Genomic DNA, 17329 nt, shown 5'->3' on the forward strand with positions numbered 1-17329 from the left:
CTCAGATGCCCCTTTAAAGCTTATTCCGTGCAAATCAGGCCCTAAAGAGGCATTTTTAAAAACATTAAAACGTGCACGCCTGAACCCTAAACAACCACAAGAAAACGAAAAAGGTAAGCTTTAAAGAGCTTTTTTCAATGCTCTTTTATTTATAGAGCAAAGAATATTTTTCATGCAAAGTTTTATAATTATTGCGGTATGAACAATTAATCAGCTAATGTTGTTCAGGGATCTCCTGATACTGAGCTTTGGTATCCTTAAATTTCGCCCATATTTGCGTGGAACTCTTTTAAACTTGTTAAAGTCTGTCTTTGAGCTATTTCCCTTGACCAATGTTAGCAATTATTGCGAAGAACGAAAAATAAAGCTCTTAATAAAGGTTTTTATATTAAAATATTCGAAATTTAGGAAGCGACTGTTCGGATTTTTAGCAATTGTAGCAACTTTGTAGCATTTTATGTTCCAGTAAGCAACTCTCAGCATTTTAATTACCGTGTAGTTGCTAAAAGCCGGTAGGAGCTGGTTTGTCAAGCTGCTACGCCTCCGTCACACCCCCAACCCGCCCACATCAAACTGGATACCAGACTGCGCACGTCCACGGTAACTCGATGCTTCGAACGGCTTAATTTTACACGAGTATGTACATTTTTCTTTTTCAGAAAACGAGATCAAGACGATTGTGAATTTAGAAGCAGGTGGGATGTATTATGAATGACAAGAAAAGTAAAAAAAAACAACGTTTAAATAATTGCCCTCTGGTTATGAAAACAAACCACGCGAGACGACACGTGACAGGTTAAAGTTCGACGCGGGAGCAATCGCGGGAGCGGGAGTCACGGAAAAACTGATATACATGTAAACGACGTGGTGAGTTGTAGCGACTATGGAAGTCAGTGGCACAAAATGTTTGCGAGAATCAAGAGTGTTGGTGTTGTATACTGGAGGAACAATCGGAATGAAGAAGATCGACGGAGGTAAATGAATATGCATCTTCGCTTCATTTCAAAATTATAAATGGCCAGTTCTACTTTTATGTTGGCTTGTATTGCAAAGTGGCTCTTGTTTAAGTTGTTGTTTCTCGAAACGAAATGAAAAGATGAGGATTCACGGAAACGCTTCTTTTTTTTTATTTAGCCTATCATCCCAAAACAGGCTTCCTTCAGTCACAGATCAAACGGCTTCCTATGCTGTATGATGATGAATTCATGAATGAACGATCCACTTGCGAAGCAAGCGACAACTGCTCGCTAGAAGAACTTGCTATGCCGTGAGTTTCTCGTGTATTGTGTTTATACTAAATAATTTTTTTAGTTTGTTTGAATATCTGTTTAAATCTTTTACTCAGAAAGTTAACTGGTAAATTTCTGAACAGCCCAAACATCATGTTTTATGCATGGCTGCCCTCCTGGCTCACGGTACACATTGCGCGCCTTGCTGTTTGTTTGTGGTGGTATATGGTATGCATAACTTTAAATGGTTCGTGTGTCGAGTTAAATACTCTACCGCCTGGTTTTGTTTTGTTATTTTTTCACTCAAATGGAAATGATTTTTAAGATTTCTTTTGCAGGGATGTTGAGAGAACTGCTCATGCATCTGTTCTAAAAATCAACTCTAAACACCTTTATTGGACAGATAATAGTATTGCCAGCTTAGTAAGCCCTGTCAACAACTCCCATCACTGTTGCATGTTGTTGGGAGTTTTTGTGCAAATTTTGAAGTTTGAAGCAGGTCAAACTTTTAAGTCAATCACTCCCAACATTTCTTTTGTTCGTGTTCAGTGAAGAGTTGCACAACAATGTTTGATCCGTTTGCACAGCTCCTCCAACATTTTTGAGGCCATGCAAATGCATTACACATGGTTTACAATGTCTTATGGGTGTAGTAACTCTGACGGCAATAAACACCTTTTTCAGAAAAATAATTTTTCCTATTTTTTTTAGAGTATCCAATCATCAAATTGTAGGCAAAGAGAATTAAACTGAATCTGCTTTGTTAACCTCTCATATCTGAGTTCAAATTCACACTAACACTGGGTTATCTTAACCCAGCTTCAAACAACCCCGCCCAGGTGTCTACAGTGTACCCTTGGGAGCTAGTCATTGAGTTTTCGGCTCATCAAAAGCTCAGCAGGGTGGACAATCAAGTCATATTGTGAGGTGTTGTTAGGTAGTGAAAAAGGAAATATCTTACTGCTTTCTTCCAGTCTCTCCTATGTAGATTGGCAATTCTTATTATCTTCAGTAGGGTGTAGTTACAGCATTATTCTATCTCACTGTTGCCCTTTGGCCTGGTTCCCCTTCTTAGGGGTTGATCCAGCTAGTTCATCCACTGACTTTCTTTATGACCCCAAGCTCCTCCAGCTGCTTCAGTTTATCTGACACTTTCTCTCTCCTTCTGAATGGAGTTCAGTTTAATCGCTGTGCCACCGGTGCAATGCTGTCATCCTGGTGTAACTTCAGTTGACAATCTTTCAGTTACCCTGGGCACTAAAAAAGTTTGGGAATCTCTGCTTTTTGGTCTACAAGTTGGACATTTTGAAGATTCACGTACTGTAAGAGCTGTTTACATCAATTCCAAGTTTATGTACTGCAAGCATCTCCAAAGTTTTATGACCTAATAGCAAAGTGACAGCATTTCCTAGCCTTGGACTACATAAAATTCTGCAACTGTTGACTTGTTGGTTTGTGGTGCAGTGATTCTTAGTTTACTGCTCCTCTAGAGGTTGAGAATGTATTTATGCATACAAAATTCTATCACACTTTGCTAAAGCCGTTATTCCCCCAGTAAGAGATTGACTGGCCTTCTCAAGGCCTGCCACTGCCTATCCTATGTGTAGCCGCACCCTCCCCCTGACAAAGAAGGATGTGACTACACATAGGCTAGCCACTGCCCAGATCTCTTCCCAGATCATGTGTGTTCTCTTTGTGTTTGTAACAAATATGAGAACATGCTATATTAATCTAAAATGTGACACTATTGTTTGACAGTGTATCAACCCATGGAGTCCGTGTTTTCTATTACATCAAGGAATATTGTCCCATTAAAGACTCATCAAACATGACCATCAGTGACTGGATAGAAATAGCTTTGGATATTAAAAACAATTACGACAGCTATGATGGATTTGTTGTAATACATGGTACTGACACAATGGCTTACAGTGTATCTGCTTTGTCATTCATGCTGGAGAATCTTGGAAAGTCTGTTGTGTTCACTGGCTCCCAGGTATGTGTACAGTACTCCAACTTAATTATATGTTTCTGGGAAACTGCCCACCCCTCCGCTAAGTTAACATTGACACTTTCTTCTCACTTAGGGCAAAATGTTGGCCTAGGGGAGCGGTAGGTGGGCAGTTTCCCAGAAACGTATAATGATCCCTCAATACTGGGTACAGTAGTGATGTGCTGCTTGATCAAACAACCTTAGCAACGGGATGATACGATACAATAATAACACTTATATAGCGCTTATCCGCATGCGTTCTAAGCGGATGATCCAGTGTTCTCCCTAATTTTAGCTCAACAGGTAAGGGACCATTTACGGCCAGTAAGGCAAAAAATATGCCCAGAGGTCCACTTTTCTTTGGGGAGATAGGGGTAGCGGAGTGAGGGACATGGCCCCACCCTAGGAGGAGCTAAGGTCTTTGAAACATCATCCCCTCATTTTAAGACCTATTTTACGCAAATCGGCCATAAAGCTATCTTTAGACAACAATTTAAAATGTTTGATCCCAATAATTTCACTCTGTGTTCAATATTCTCTTTCCAAAATACATGGCCCATAAAAAGAAAAGCTGTGTATACTTATAATAAGTAGTTTTCTGTATATCCATTCATTTCCTTTATCAGATTGGAAAACAACTTGTGTATTTTTTAAAACCTCTTATTTAACTAAATTTAGTAAACCTTCAAGTAGTTGCAGGCAGTAAGAAGTGTGGCTTCAGGCGGTAAATCTTACGGGTTTACCACCTGATAAGGAGAACACTGCAATCGATAATAAAAAATGTTAAATTGTGTGCCCTAGAAAATACTCAAGAAAAAATTTATTGTTGGCAGATGAAATTAATTAAACTTGTGAGCTGCCTTTCTTTTGGACTCGTAATGAAATTACAACTGCAACTTATTGATGATCTTTTTCTGTTTGCACTTTTTGTCACTTTCTGTAGTTTTCATTACTGTGACTTGCACACAGGAAGAACATGTAGTTATTCTAAAGGGCGTTTTCCAGTAATGATTTGTATGCCGGTACAGGGGTGGATACAGGATTTTTCTTAGGAGGGTGCAGTACTATTGCATGGCGTAACTGACTGGGACATGATGTGCCAAACTACTTTTTTTACGTTGTTTAACATTAATTCTTCAACCTCATCTCATGTTTTACTTCGACACCAATATACCACATAGCTTTTTTTGCAGAAATACCAGTTGTATCAGAAAGCCACAGTCACCTATTTTTCTCTGACAATAATAATATGATGGTTTTTGTTAAGATAATGCGTGTGCTGGTACTGTACATTTTTAGGTACCAATATATGAGCAGCGAAATGATGGTCGTGATAACCTCCTCGGTGCACTAGTTATTGCAGGACACTACATTATCCCTGAGGTTAGTAGAGTACAAGTTCTTGGAAAGAGACCTGACTTGACAACACAGGGCTGTCATTAAGAGGCAGGAGATTTCCCCTGGCTACTATGAGTGTGGCCTCTGGCAATTTTTATTGAAAATAGAAGAAAAAATGGAACCAAAAGAAATCCCTAGTTGTTTCATAATAATAATAATAATAATAATAATAATAATAATAATAATAATAATAATAATAATAATAATAATAATAATAATAATAATAATAATAATTGTGCAAAGCTTAACATGAGAATGATCAGCTGCGCATTACAACTGCATTACTTTACAAGAATGCATGCAAGCAAGAACTGAATATAAAATTGCTCACCAATATAAAGTTCTAAAAAGATAAGTCTTAGCATGTGCCTTAAAACTGTTCACATCAGTAATCGCACAAAGTTCTCTTGGAAGAGAGTTCCAGAGCGTCGGGCGCCTGCCTGCTTGTTGTATTTATTGACAACCCTGCAACAACAGCTGGATTAGACCTGATAATTTTGATTAACCTCACTAACTCACAATAATAAAAAATGGTCATGGATGATGTTACAGGGAGTTGTCTGATCCAGTCTGATCCAGGGTTTGTCAACTGAACCCTTGTAGTGATTGTGTATTTGAGATTCAAAGTTTCTTTTTCATTCTAGCTCATGCTATTAAAGAGGATTATTTAGAAACATGCTTTTTAGAGGATTATCATAAAATGTGCATTTTGTTTTTCAACTTTATTAAAAGGTGAGTCTTTATTTTGCGGGATGCTTGTACCGGGGGAACCGCTCTACTAAAGTTAGTGCTGGAAGCTTTGATGCTTTTGATTCCCCAAATCTTCCTCCGTTGGTGACCATGAAGGTTAAAATTGAAGGTAAGAACTGTTTTGTTGGCTTGTACCATGAAGTGAAGAATGGTCCGCCCTTACCTGCCATTTTTTCTATATACAGCTGTACATGTAAGTTGTTTTCATTTACAATGATCAGTCAGTGAACAAGGTAGAATTGTTGCTCTGGACAGCTCTGAGCCCTGACTTTCTTACATTCATTATTTTTCCATCTTAACTAAATATAGATCCTTTTTAATATTTCTATTGATACTTGATTGCAAAGACCTCCCTGAGAGAATAGGTAGAAATGGGTTTCCTAGGTTGTACCTTATTCTTACTCATTTTTGCAAGTATAAAATTTCGAAATTTTTGCAATTTTAAAAAATTCGTGAAATTTAATACGTTGCACGAACAAAAGATTGCGTGAAATTTAAACATACAAAATTTAATACCATTTTCAAAAACAAAACAATAGGAGTTTTAAAAATGTTCTGAGTCTGGGTATTTTTTTTGAACTGTGCACACTTACTGAACATCTCAAGTTGCGTTTTAAGCACTGAACTGTATGATATACATTGCATGGACTGCATACACAGCAAGCAGTTATGTTTTGTCTTGTTCATAAGGTTCTTTGTAGAGCAGTTGTAAGTTAACGATCTTTCTTTTAAAAAGTATATATCATAATATGTTATGCTGATTTGTGGCAAGTACCCTCTGCTCAGGATGCTATTTTATGGACATGATCAAGTCTGAATATTCAGTGGCAAATCTAGGGGAAGGGACCTTATTTTTAGACCAAACTGAGGCCAAAAGGGCTGAAAAAAATTTTTGGAGACCCCCCCCTTCCCCCCCCCCCCCTTATCTAAGGATCTGGATGACCAGGCCCCACTTATCTTATCTGGAGTGGTCTGGATCCGCCGCTGATATTTAATATCACTTTGAATTTATTGTTTTCTTGCAGTTCAATGGGATGCAATATTCCGTTCAAACAACAGTAAAAAATTCACAGTTCACACCAACATGAATCCTAACATCGGCTTGTTGCGGCTTTTTCCTGGCATTACAGCTGAAACTGTGAGTGAAAATTAAACATTTAGTGTCCCTGAAGTAAGCATTTCTGTATTTTCTGAGGAGAGTCATTAGCCAAACCAATCTCAAATAATAAATGGCTGCAGGTCCAATGGAATATACTGCAGTCCTGTATTTTGGATTCTGCCACCTCATCTCCAAAATAGGAGGACTGCAGAAAGACCACACTTGAAGTGGTCTGTACCAGTCACATGGTCTGGTCAGGGTCCTCAGGTCTATCTGTGCTCAAAGCTTCATTATCCTTGAAATGCTATTTATAGATAAGGCACCCAAAATTCCTTAAAATTTAATTATCTCCAACCAACAACTATCAGTATTCATGAAATCAGTGGATAGTAATTTTTTGTGCATTCTGATTGGCTCCCATAACTCAGAATATCGTTGGATATTCACTGTTTTGGGATGGGATTCAAAATGGCTTCTCGTTTCACAACAGTTACGAAAGATGAAATTTTAGTGGTTAATGAAGCAGCTGCAACAACAAATACCAAGAAAGGGACAAAGTTTGGGTTATCGGCGTTTACTGGTAGAAAAAAATTTTCTTACTGAATTTGCAACAAACTCATAAAAAATGATCCCCGAAACACTGTCAATTGTCACACAAATAAACTCTAACTAAGTGACATCTTTTATCTAGAAAAAGTTCCTTTTTCATTTTTATACAACTGGTTTGGTAAATACTAAAACAACTATCCCCATCAGGGTCTGTTCATTGCGCTAGATATATACCTCGATGCTTCACATCTTGGTATATTACCCACCACTATTCACCTCCCCTTCTGGGGATAGTTGTATATTATCAGGAACGTTTTAATTCTTCATGCTTGTGATCTCTCTTTTAATCTCTGGTCTCCTTTTTCGTCCCTAAGCAGACTGAACTGCCCTTTATAGCAGTACATTCCCATACCGTAAATGACCTAGTAAAAGCCCACTTCAAAATAAGCACCTCTCATCTTATAAAATTAATGCCCCCTTACACGGTTAAAATTTTATTAGACACCCCTCTCTAATGAGCAAGGATTCTGACATCAATGTTGGGATTTCAAAGAGCGATATGATTCACTAGAAGGCCTAGACGTATCAATTGATGGAGCGGACATTGCACTATTTTTAAACCCTCTTGATATTTTCACCGAATTAGTTTTGCTAAGATACAGTAACTAGAATAAAACGCCTCTCTCTTTCAAACGTCTTCTATCTATTTCATGTCCCCACTTGGAACCATAAAATAAAATAGCCACCCCGGCAGTTATAAGGTCATTTACAGTATGCATTTTACTTGATTATCCCCCACTGTCCTTCCTTCCCTGGGGTTGAAGTGTGGGCGATGTGGGAGGAGCCTGCAGTATGAATAGAAGGCCATATATATTTTCTAGTATTTGTTTTATTCATTTAACAGGTGCATGCATTTCTCAAGAGCCCTATGATGGGTGTGGTCTTGCAGACTTATGGGACTGGCAATGCTCCAAATAACCGTGACGACTTGATTACTGAAATAAGGAAAGCTACCAAGCGTGGTGTCATCATTATAAACTGCACACAATGTCTTCATGGACCTGTTGTTGATCAGTATGCCACAGGAAAGGTTAGTTTAAAAATAGTACAAGTTTTTTGGTAGCATTTGTGAATGTAAATGTAAATTTTACAGACAGTAAGTGACAAATGAAGGGTGCACGTTTAGAAAGGGCCTGATAAACTATTTAACTGTCCTTCCTAAATTCCTCGCACTTGTGTGGGGAACAAAATTAGAAGAATTTGACATAACATCATGTAGAAGCCGTAGATCAGAAGTGTGGTTCAAAACCCAAAACCCTCAATGGCAAAAAAGACATTTTTTTAGAACAACCTGTATCATAAATTTGTTGATGTACAGTGTAGCTTACCTAGTCCTAAGCCTTGTCTGTGTACGGCGTTTTCCCAGTTCCCATCGGTCAATTCATTTTCGCTTGGATCACGTGACCCGAACGCTTTGATCGCGCGGAAGTAACGAGGCCTAGGGACTAGGCAACAGTGTAGCAAATATAACCACTGTCAAATCAAATAGGAGTGTAATAGAAGTGAAGGAGATGGTCACAAATGATAACTTGTATCCTTCTTTAAACAAATTCGTGTTATTTAGTGGAGGATGAAAGGCTTTTTGGACACCAATGCAAAACAGGGGGGCTTTCCGCAGTTTAGGGTCGCTGGTAAAAAAATCAAGTTATAACACGGTTTCAGTGCAAGTCATAGCTAATTGTATTTTTTTCCAGATTCTCTTAGATGCGGGAGTGATTCCTGGCTCGGATATGACCCCTGAAGCAGCTCTGACAAAACTGTCCTACGTGCTGGGAAAGACAGATTTGAGCTTAAACCAAAAGCAAGAGGTATAACCCTATGGTTTTAGGGCGATGTTACACGAGACGATTCACAACGACGATTTTCACCGCAACACAGCGTTACAACATTGTTGCGACATTTTTTCGAATACTTATTGAACAACATTATTCCAACATTGCAACGATGTGTTGCGCTAAAAATCGTCGTTGCGGATCGTCCCGTTTAACATCACCTTCATGCTTGAAGATTTTGAAATCGAAATAAGAATGGAAGAAGAACAAATACAGAAAGCATTCAGTGCTCTGTAATTTAATCCTGAGGGGACCTTTCTTTATATGGGCTTTCTTACTAATATAGGTACAGTCAAACTCAGCTTTACCGACACCCACTTAATACGGATACCTAATCATTACGGACAGTTGTTTTGTCCCTGGGAAAAGAAAGCCCTTTCCTTCTCTCTAAATTCAACCCGCGTAATACGGACACGACGTTAACATGGACACTCTCTATGGCCCCCTTAGTGTCCCTATTAACGGGGTGTTGTTTATATGTGCAACACCTAAGGGCATAGTTTTTGACCCCTATACAACTGTAGGTCGATTTTAACAGTTGAGGTCTGGATTATGGTAGAAGATTTTGTGTTCTGTGATTTTCTGTATCGATAAATTCGTGTGCGTCTTTGTCTCACGCGAGGGAGATAAAACAGAAAGTCGGCCAATTTGTTTCAAATTTAATTGGCCGATTAGGGCCGAATTAAGGTGGCTAAACACGGGTAAGCAGGAGGTCAGGGGTAACTCGCGTGACGGCGCGTGTTTTAAATTAGACAAACAAACGTGGCGGCGAAAAAAGCAATTATAGTACACAGAAGACGATTTCTCAAAATCTACTCATTAAATTTTGTAATATTGACAGAATTTTTACTTTTATCGTATTTTAAATAACGAGGACTTTAAAATGGAAGTTGAACAGACGAATTTTGTGACACATTTAATAATTACAGTACAATTATATTATTGATTACCTAAAAACCCGTCTGTTAAAATTTGGTCCAATAAATTTCAAATGGTAATGATTAATTATAGTAAGCTTTGTGCAAGTTTATAGGAAAATCCAATGAGTGAATTTAATGTCAACTGGGCAAAAGGGAAATTTTAAGGCTGTATTCAATCGTTCATGTTGCCATGAAAACTACGAAAACGTCACATTTTACCTGTCAATCAAAATCTTTCATCAGTATATTTCTCACTTGCCAAGTTTCAGCTTGTGAGTTGCAACCTTTCTCTTGCCATGATTTGGCAAATGACATATACTCACAAACTGCCAAAACTGTGTTCAGCCACCTTAATCTTCGTCCAGGAGGTGTATTACATTTAACCCGCTGATTAGAGTCAGGTTAGCGCCAATCGAGCTTTGAGCAACGCAATCTAATCGCGGATTAAATTTTAATCGCCGATTAGCATATTTAATCGTAGATTAGCGCTACTCGGGGTTTCGAACAACCGGGCGTTTCGTATCTATCAGAGATATCTGTCCACAACTCATCTTGTTCCTTGCTATTCATGCAATGTTGCTACAGCAATGATTTGATTCCTTTCAATGTGATTTTAAATCACCTTTGATTTTATGGTTCATTTTCAGTTGATTCGAAATAACATCAGAGGAGAACTCACAGTGGCCCATACAAAGGAGCAGTTTTCTCTCAAGGATAACTCATTTATTGAGGCTGTCGCTTCATCACTGAAAATCAGCTCCAGCAAGGTAAGGCTAATTTGAGTGGCGCCCACAAGAAGTTTACTTTCCAAGTTAATAATAGCCTACGTGTACCGCTACTCGAATAAGCGCCGCTCTAATAAAGGCCGCGGCGCTAGTTTGGGGATTTACAATAAACGCCCCACCTTTGTTACGGCGCTTGATATAAGAGATATCAAAACCATATCGCTTGAGGTATAAGACCACGACCAACTCTCTCTCTCTCTAAATTCCCCTCAGTGTTTTACCCGTAGTTGAAAAAAGAGCCACACCTTTAACAGGGAAAATGAAATGAGCGCCGCGGCGTTTAATCGATCATTTACAGTAGCCGCACCCTCCCCCCGACAAAGGAAAAACGGAGGTGGGGGGGGGAAGGGTGCGGCTAGACGTAAGCTACGTTAATATAGACAACCGTAGGGACAGGTGAAATGGAGTAAGCTCCACAACAGAAAACGGTTTAGGTTGAAGAATGATACAAGATCCATTCTTTATTCTTTAGATTTGATTTAAATTATTTGCCTGGACTGGCTCGTTTCGCCAAAATCGCGCGACTTTTGATTACGTGACAGGCAAACTCGCAAGTTTAGCTGAGATTCCGGTATCAAGATGACTTGACATTAAAATGAAAGTCATCTAGACAAATCAAGCCAGCCCGGCTTATGTAATCGGGCCCTCATTAGAAACTTCTAAGAAACTTACAAAGCAATTAATAAAGATTTTCTCGTCTCTTTTTAGGAAATGGAATTTGTGAGGCAAGCGTTACTTCCAGTGCTCATGAGCTGTGCAGCAAGTTCCGGGAATGTAAAAACACTGGAAGAGTTAGTCAGTCAGGTAGAGCTTTTCAATAAAGACTATGCAGCAACCCTTAAGTTTTCCTCCTTCAGGGCGTGTTTCGCGTACCACTTCACTAACTTTAAAGACAGGATATAGATTACTCACTCTCATTGTATTCTTTATTCCTTTTGGATCAATTTAGGCTTCTGAGAAACTGCCCACCCGCCCCTCCCATAAGTCAACATTAACACTTGCTTCTAAATTGGGGCAAAATGTTGGCTTAGGGGAGGGGTAGGTGGGCAGTTTCCCAGAAAAACCAAGAGACTATAAAGGGGACAGAGAGGGCATCCCCCATATACACCCTATTCCATAGGTAATTCGTCTTGAGTTATTTTTAGAATCGGGATAAAGTTACCTCGCGCGAGGCGTGGATGTTTCGTGGAGGTTTCGCATGACTAAACGCCGTGCAAAACATGTCGGACGAAAGGCAATGAAAGCGTAAAAAGATTTAGAGCATTCCTGAATATTGAAGCGAAATGAGTCGGCGCTCACCTGGAAAAAAGGAATCGCTGGACTCTTTGACAACCTGTGAAATCAGTTTAACTCGAAATTGTCGTAACCTCAGTGCTTTAATAAAATGAGAAATTTCGCCGGTCTATTGAAACCGGTCGTTTGTACAATTAGGGAGTTTAAGATCCAACTACGCGGACGACAACTAGAACGTCAAAAAAACAATAGGTTTAATTAGCAAAACAACAACTTCGCACGTGCAACACACTTTTTTGTTCATTTCTTTCCTGTTGCACGACTACGACGTGAAAATGCCTAATTTCGCGTTTTATAGAGGACGTAAACAAGCAACGACGAAATTTTATTTCTCTTTCTGAGCTTGAATATGGTTCCTTGAAATTCAGCTTCAGGAGGGTTCGCCTACAATTGACAAAGTAAGTGTGTAGGAATAATCGCTATAAAGACTGAAAAAACTCAAATTCACTTTTTAAGCGACGTTCTTGTCGCCGTCGCGCCGTTGGATCTTTAAGTCCCTAATAAGGCAAGTAGGACGCCAAGTGTTATTTTTGTTGAATAATAAAAAAGACTAATAAAGGAATAAATATCAAACCAGAAATTGCTCTCTTCAAACTGTAAATTATAAATGATCCTGAGAGAATATTCAGTGTGTTAAGGATTTCCCTGCTGTACTGTCAGCTCTATACAAGAGAGGGAGGGCGATTCTTTTTTAATTTCCGTTTCGCTGACACAGCTTTCGCAGAAATCTCGCTGTAGTCGTTTTCGTCGACAAAAGGAATAGGAAAATCGCTCTCCGCGTCTTCCCCCATTTTGTTCCGCGTCAATTCGTGGAGGACGCGTGGCTCTAGCGTGTGATTGGCTGTTGTCCAATCCACCTTGGGATCTGCGGTTCTAAAAATAACTCGACACGAATTACCTATGGAATAGGGTGTATATGGGGGATTCCCTCTCTGTCCCCTTTATAGTCTCTTGGAAAAACTTATATTGATCCTTCCTTTCATCAAGTGGTCAGGAGACACAGGGAATCGTTTCGGTTCTACAGTTGGTCGAAGACCGATTAGCGCTAATCCAGTTTTAAATTTTAATCTGGGTCTCTTTTTCTTTCGTTCAAAAGCATTTTCTAGGATAATTTTCCTGATTCTTTTTAGAGATTGTAGGTAAAAAGGATAACACAGAATTCGCTTGCGTAGCTTTATCGCATTAAATTTGTGCAAGCAGGATTGATTTGAGTTTCGATAAACTTTAAAAGTTCACAGCTCGCTTTAAGCTTCTTGCCATACATTGATGGGGGTGGAAACTAAAGCAATCGAAAATGGAAACTTAAAAAAAAAATCCTAAATAAATCGATTTAATGCTAAACTTCACATGACATACACGACCTGTATTTTACTGAAGGTTTCTTGAACACGTACACCCTAAATGTGACGAATTAATATAAAAGTCAATTCTTGTGCATGGAGATAAATCTCTTTAACAAATAACCATTTAAGTTTGTGTGATAAGCACTATGACCTTCAAGGTGCTTTTAGATCAGTCTTTAGCTACGTAAGGACTGTGAAAAGCGTTTCGCAATAGTTTAGCCTAAAATTTCGGAGGAGTAACCAACAGGATAATTGTCTTCCATGAAAATACGTTAGTCACGGGTGAGGCAAATAGCGATTTTCAACTTATATTGCGGTAAAAAATGTGTTATCGATCGTTTGATCTGTTGAATTTTTCTAAAGTATGTTCCGATAAATTCAACATGTGAGTAATCAAATGTTTAAACTTTTGGAGGTCGGAAAATGCGAACAGCTAATTCCTTTAAGTTGAAGAAAAATAACAAGAAACGAAAGGAAAAAATCTTGAAACATAACATTTTTATCTTGTAGCTTAATGCGTTTTTGTTTCGACCATTATTTTAGAATAAGATTATCATCTATAAAGTTTATAGTTTCAGTGCAGTCGGTTGAATGTCAGGTCCGTGGTTCGATCGGGATAGGTTTAATGGTTTAATCCCTTTTCTAATAAGCTGTTGGCTGTTTGTTCTCGTAAACTTCTCGTTTTCAACCAACACAGGTTTTATGGCAGCCCAAGCAAGTCGCCTTTCAGCGAGTCTATTTCCTTCTGAAGGAAAATTTCACCGAGCTTACTGGGAGACCAATATTTCCATTTCACTCCTCTAATTGTTTACATTTTAGATATTTCACAAGAGTGTTACGATAATGCGTGGATTCTAACGTCGTAGTTATAAAATCTCAGTGTCTGGTTTTTATCGCTAGGGTGCAGACGTCAATGCCTCCACAAACTACGACGGACGGACACCCCTTCATATAGCATGCATGGAAGGTAACACTGAAGCTGTCAAATTTCTCTTGGAACATGGCGCATCAACACAAGTGAAAGATCGATTTAAAAGTTCCCCTCTAGATGACGCCATCAAATTTAGACACAAGGAGATCGTGAAAATACTAAGAAAGGCCGGCGCTCATCTGATGAAAACATCTATTGAGACAGCGGTGGAATTATGTAGGCTAGCCGCGAAGAATCGCGTGGAGGACTTGCACATGTGGCAGCTAGCTGGCGTGGATTTTAACTGCTGTGATTATGACAAAAGAACACCCCTTCACGTGGTAAGTTTAACAGCTACTGGCAGTAATTTATGTAGACGATGTGACGCGCAAGAAAAAATAGAAAACTGCAACTTTCACAAATCGCGGGAAACTTTGCAATTGTTGCGAAGCGTAAAAATCGTAAAATTGCACATTGTTATTTGTTTACCCACGAAGCACTTAGGAGTTTTTAAGATTTCGTTTTAGTTTATCTATTCATTCAAAATCGCCTAGGAATTCGGAAGTGTTGGTTTTTCAGGAGAGGTAAAAAAACCCGCAGTACCAGGAAAAAAATCTCTGGGAATAAGGGAGAGAACCAACAACAAACTCAACCCACATATGGCATCAACACCGGGATTTGAACCCAGGCCACATTGGTGGGAGAAGAGTGCTCTCACCACTGCCCCACCCTTCCTCTCCCAGAAAAATACAGTTCGTTGTCAAGCAGAGAAGGGCATGAGATATTTATCACAAGTTCTATACTAAAGGCGCGGTAAAACGAGCATCAAAAAGCGTGCAACTTGTTGAATAGAGTTGAATAGAGGTGTTGTGCGTTTTACCACCCACGAAAAAAACCTTGCAACCTTATTTGTTGCGAGACAGGTTCGAACGTGGTTGATAAAACATTCAACATCGCTATTGAACTCGTTTTGCAGCAATGTTGCAAAACAACTTGCACGTGTTTTGTTGCCCGTTTTACTGCAGCTTAAGGAACGTACACATTGTATACGCAACATATCGTGTGAAGGGCGGGAAAATCAGTAGCTAATACCATGGTCGGGGAAACAGCAACTGCCTTGGGCAACTCAGTTGATGACCGATTCAAATGGCAGGAACAGAGGGGCAACTACAAACACTCACTTTCAAACAGGAGAAAAACAGGTACTTGCTGTTACGAAAACAGCATATTCCCGGATGGAAACAGTACCTAGAAATTCCCGGCAAGAAAAAAAAAACGCTTCAAAGTTTTTCCAATTTTTCACTGATTTTCTTTCGTCACTTTCGAGTTCCTCAACGTTTGTAACTCTCATCAGCTTTTGTTGAAACTTAATTCTATCATTATTTCAGTTCTATTGTTTCTTTTATTTGTATACTATGGCTGACAGCTGCAGTTCACCAGTTGACGCGTTTTCTTTCTTTTCAGGCCGTTTGTCGTAACAATGCGGAGACAGTAGCATTCTTACTAGAGCATCGAGTTGATCCGTATTTACGCGACGTTTTCGGCAATACGCCTTTGGACAATGCCAATTGTTATGAGCTTGAGAACATCGTCATCATGTTGGAGGAATTCTCTGCTGACAAACAATCTCGCGATCTCTCTGTTTCATGAACAAAGACGATGGAATATGCGCCGAACCGCGAGATAAGGGTCACAAAACTGGCAAAAAAGGGCTGACCACTTTCCACAGTAGAGCTATCACGCTTGATCAAAGTTTTGCTCGTGGTTCTGTTTAAATGGGCGCAATTTATAGGAATCAATTCAAAAAGTCAAAAGTTAGAGTCACCTTGTGCAGCGAAACAAGCAGCACCTCTTGAAAATCAGAACTTTTTTCACTTGGCTTCCAACGGATTTCATGCGTGTTTTTGATAGCTTGATTAGAATCCTTTTGTAAAGCTTTAGGTTTATAAAAAAATAGGTGGTACACATTGGCTAGCCCTTTTTTTATAGTCCTTCAAATAGCTTTAATTCAAATGGTTACAGTTTAGAACTTACTGAAATCTATTGTGATCATCTTACTTTCACGGTTTGAATAGTACTTGTAATTATGCCATTTATAGATTTATTTATTTTTACTCTTGTCATCTGTGAAGACTGGCGTTCGGCAACTATTTATGAGCGTTTTATGGGCAGATTTAGTGGAGAATTTAGGGTTTCGTATTTTCCACTCATTGATAGGGTTAACGGTGTAATAATATACATGCAAACATTTCGGCACGCTCATTGGCTGAGAGCACGCTAATTAATCCCAAACATTGCAGAAAATTGAAATTTTTTTAGTGTAAAAAGTTGCGCCAGGAGAGTTACGAGTCTCTCGGTAGAACAATCTGCAACTCCTTGTAGTACTTTCTTTTTGGTGACGATGAAGAATGTGCAAATAGACGTAAATTACAAGCCACGTAAACAAAAAACCTTTCCACGTTTTTTTATTCAACTTTTGACTTCTACAAATAGAAAACGCTATGGTGTTTAACAATTTGTATATTAGGGTAATTATGAAAAGCTGTCGGATCCAAGGTTTTCTCGTTTTAGGCGATTAGGGCAGGGGGCGGGTCTTTAATAGATATATTTTATTCATTCATTCTCCCAGAGCTAACTGGAATTAATTCACTTTGTACTATATGTTTTTTGGGCTGAAAGCCCTTCTTTCTTGATAAGTTACTTTTGCTTATTGTAATGTAACGGAGGTTTCCATTAACACTTACGGAAATTGTAGATTTTGTAAATAATGGATAATGTAAGGGAATATCTCTATTTTTATCCAGAGGACGTTTTACGAACTTACATTCATGTCAATTATTTGGTTTTAGTTTGTTTTTTTAAAGATTCTCCGGTACAATATAGAGACAATTTATTTATTTGGGATGGTAATGTACCATATGTGCGAAGTGGCTCTGAATAGCTCAATATTATTATTTAATAGATGCATTATATTCTTAAAAAGTTGGGCTCCAAAAAAAAGCAACATGTTAACTATATTTAAAAATAAAAGTTCAGTCTATATTGCCTTATGTTTTGATTTGCTACCAACAGTACACCATGTTGCCCGGTATCCGGCCACTTCAGTTTAACATTAAAATAACTTTCCTTTCTTTGTCGCAAGAGTTTGAAATTTGGCCCAGAGACAAT

General features: G+C 38.8%; 1 protein-coding gene across 1 annotated transcript; it reads left to right on the forward strand.

The window, feature by feature from the left end:
* The first annotated feature begins 817 nt into the window (after positions 1-817).
* LOC140944985 (L-asparaginase-like) lies at positions 818-17206 on the forward strand. The gene is made up of 12 exons (XM_073394100.1): positions 818-974; positions 1135-1267; positions 2988-3225; positions 4522-4605; positions 5353-5479; positions 6396-6508; positions 7923-8108; positions 8773-8886; positions 10478-10597; positions 11324-11419; positions 14152-14502; positions 15626-17206. The coding sequence occupies exons 1-12, from the start codon at positions 884-886 to the stop codon at positions 15809-15811; spliced, it is 1839 nt and encodes a 612-aa protein (XP_073250201.1). The 5' UTR covers positions 818-883; the 3' UTR covers positions 15812-17206.
* The last annotated feature ends 123 nt before the right edge of the window (positions 17207-17329 follow it).

This window comes from Porites lutea, chromosome 7 (genome assembly GCF_958299795.1).
Source record: "Porites lutea chromosome 7, jaPorLute2.1, whole genome shotgun sequence".
NCBI lineage: Eukaryota > Metazoa > Cnidaria > Anthozoa > Scleractinia > Poritidae > Porites > Porites lutea.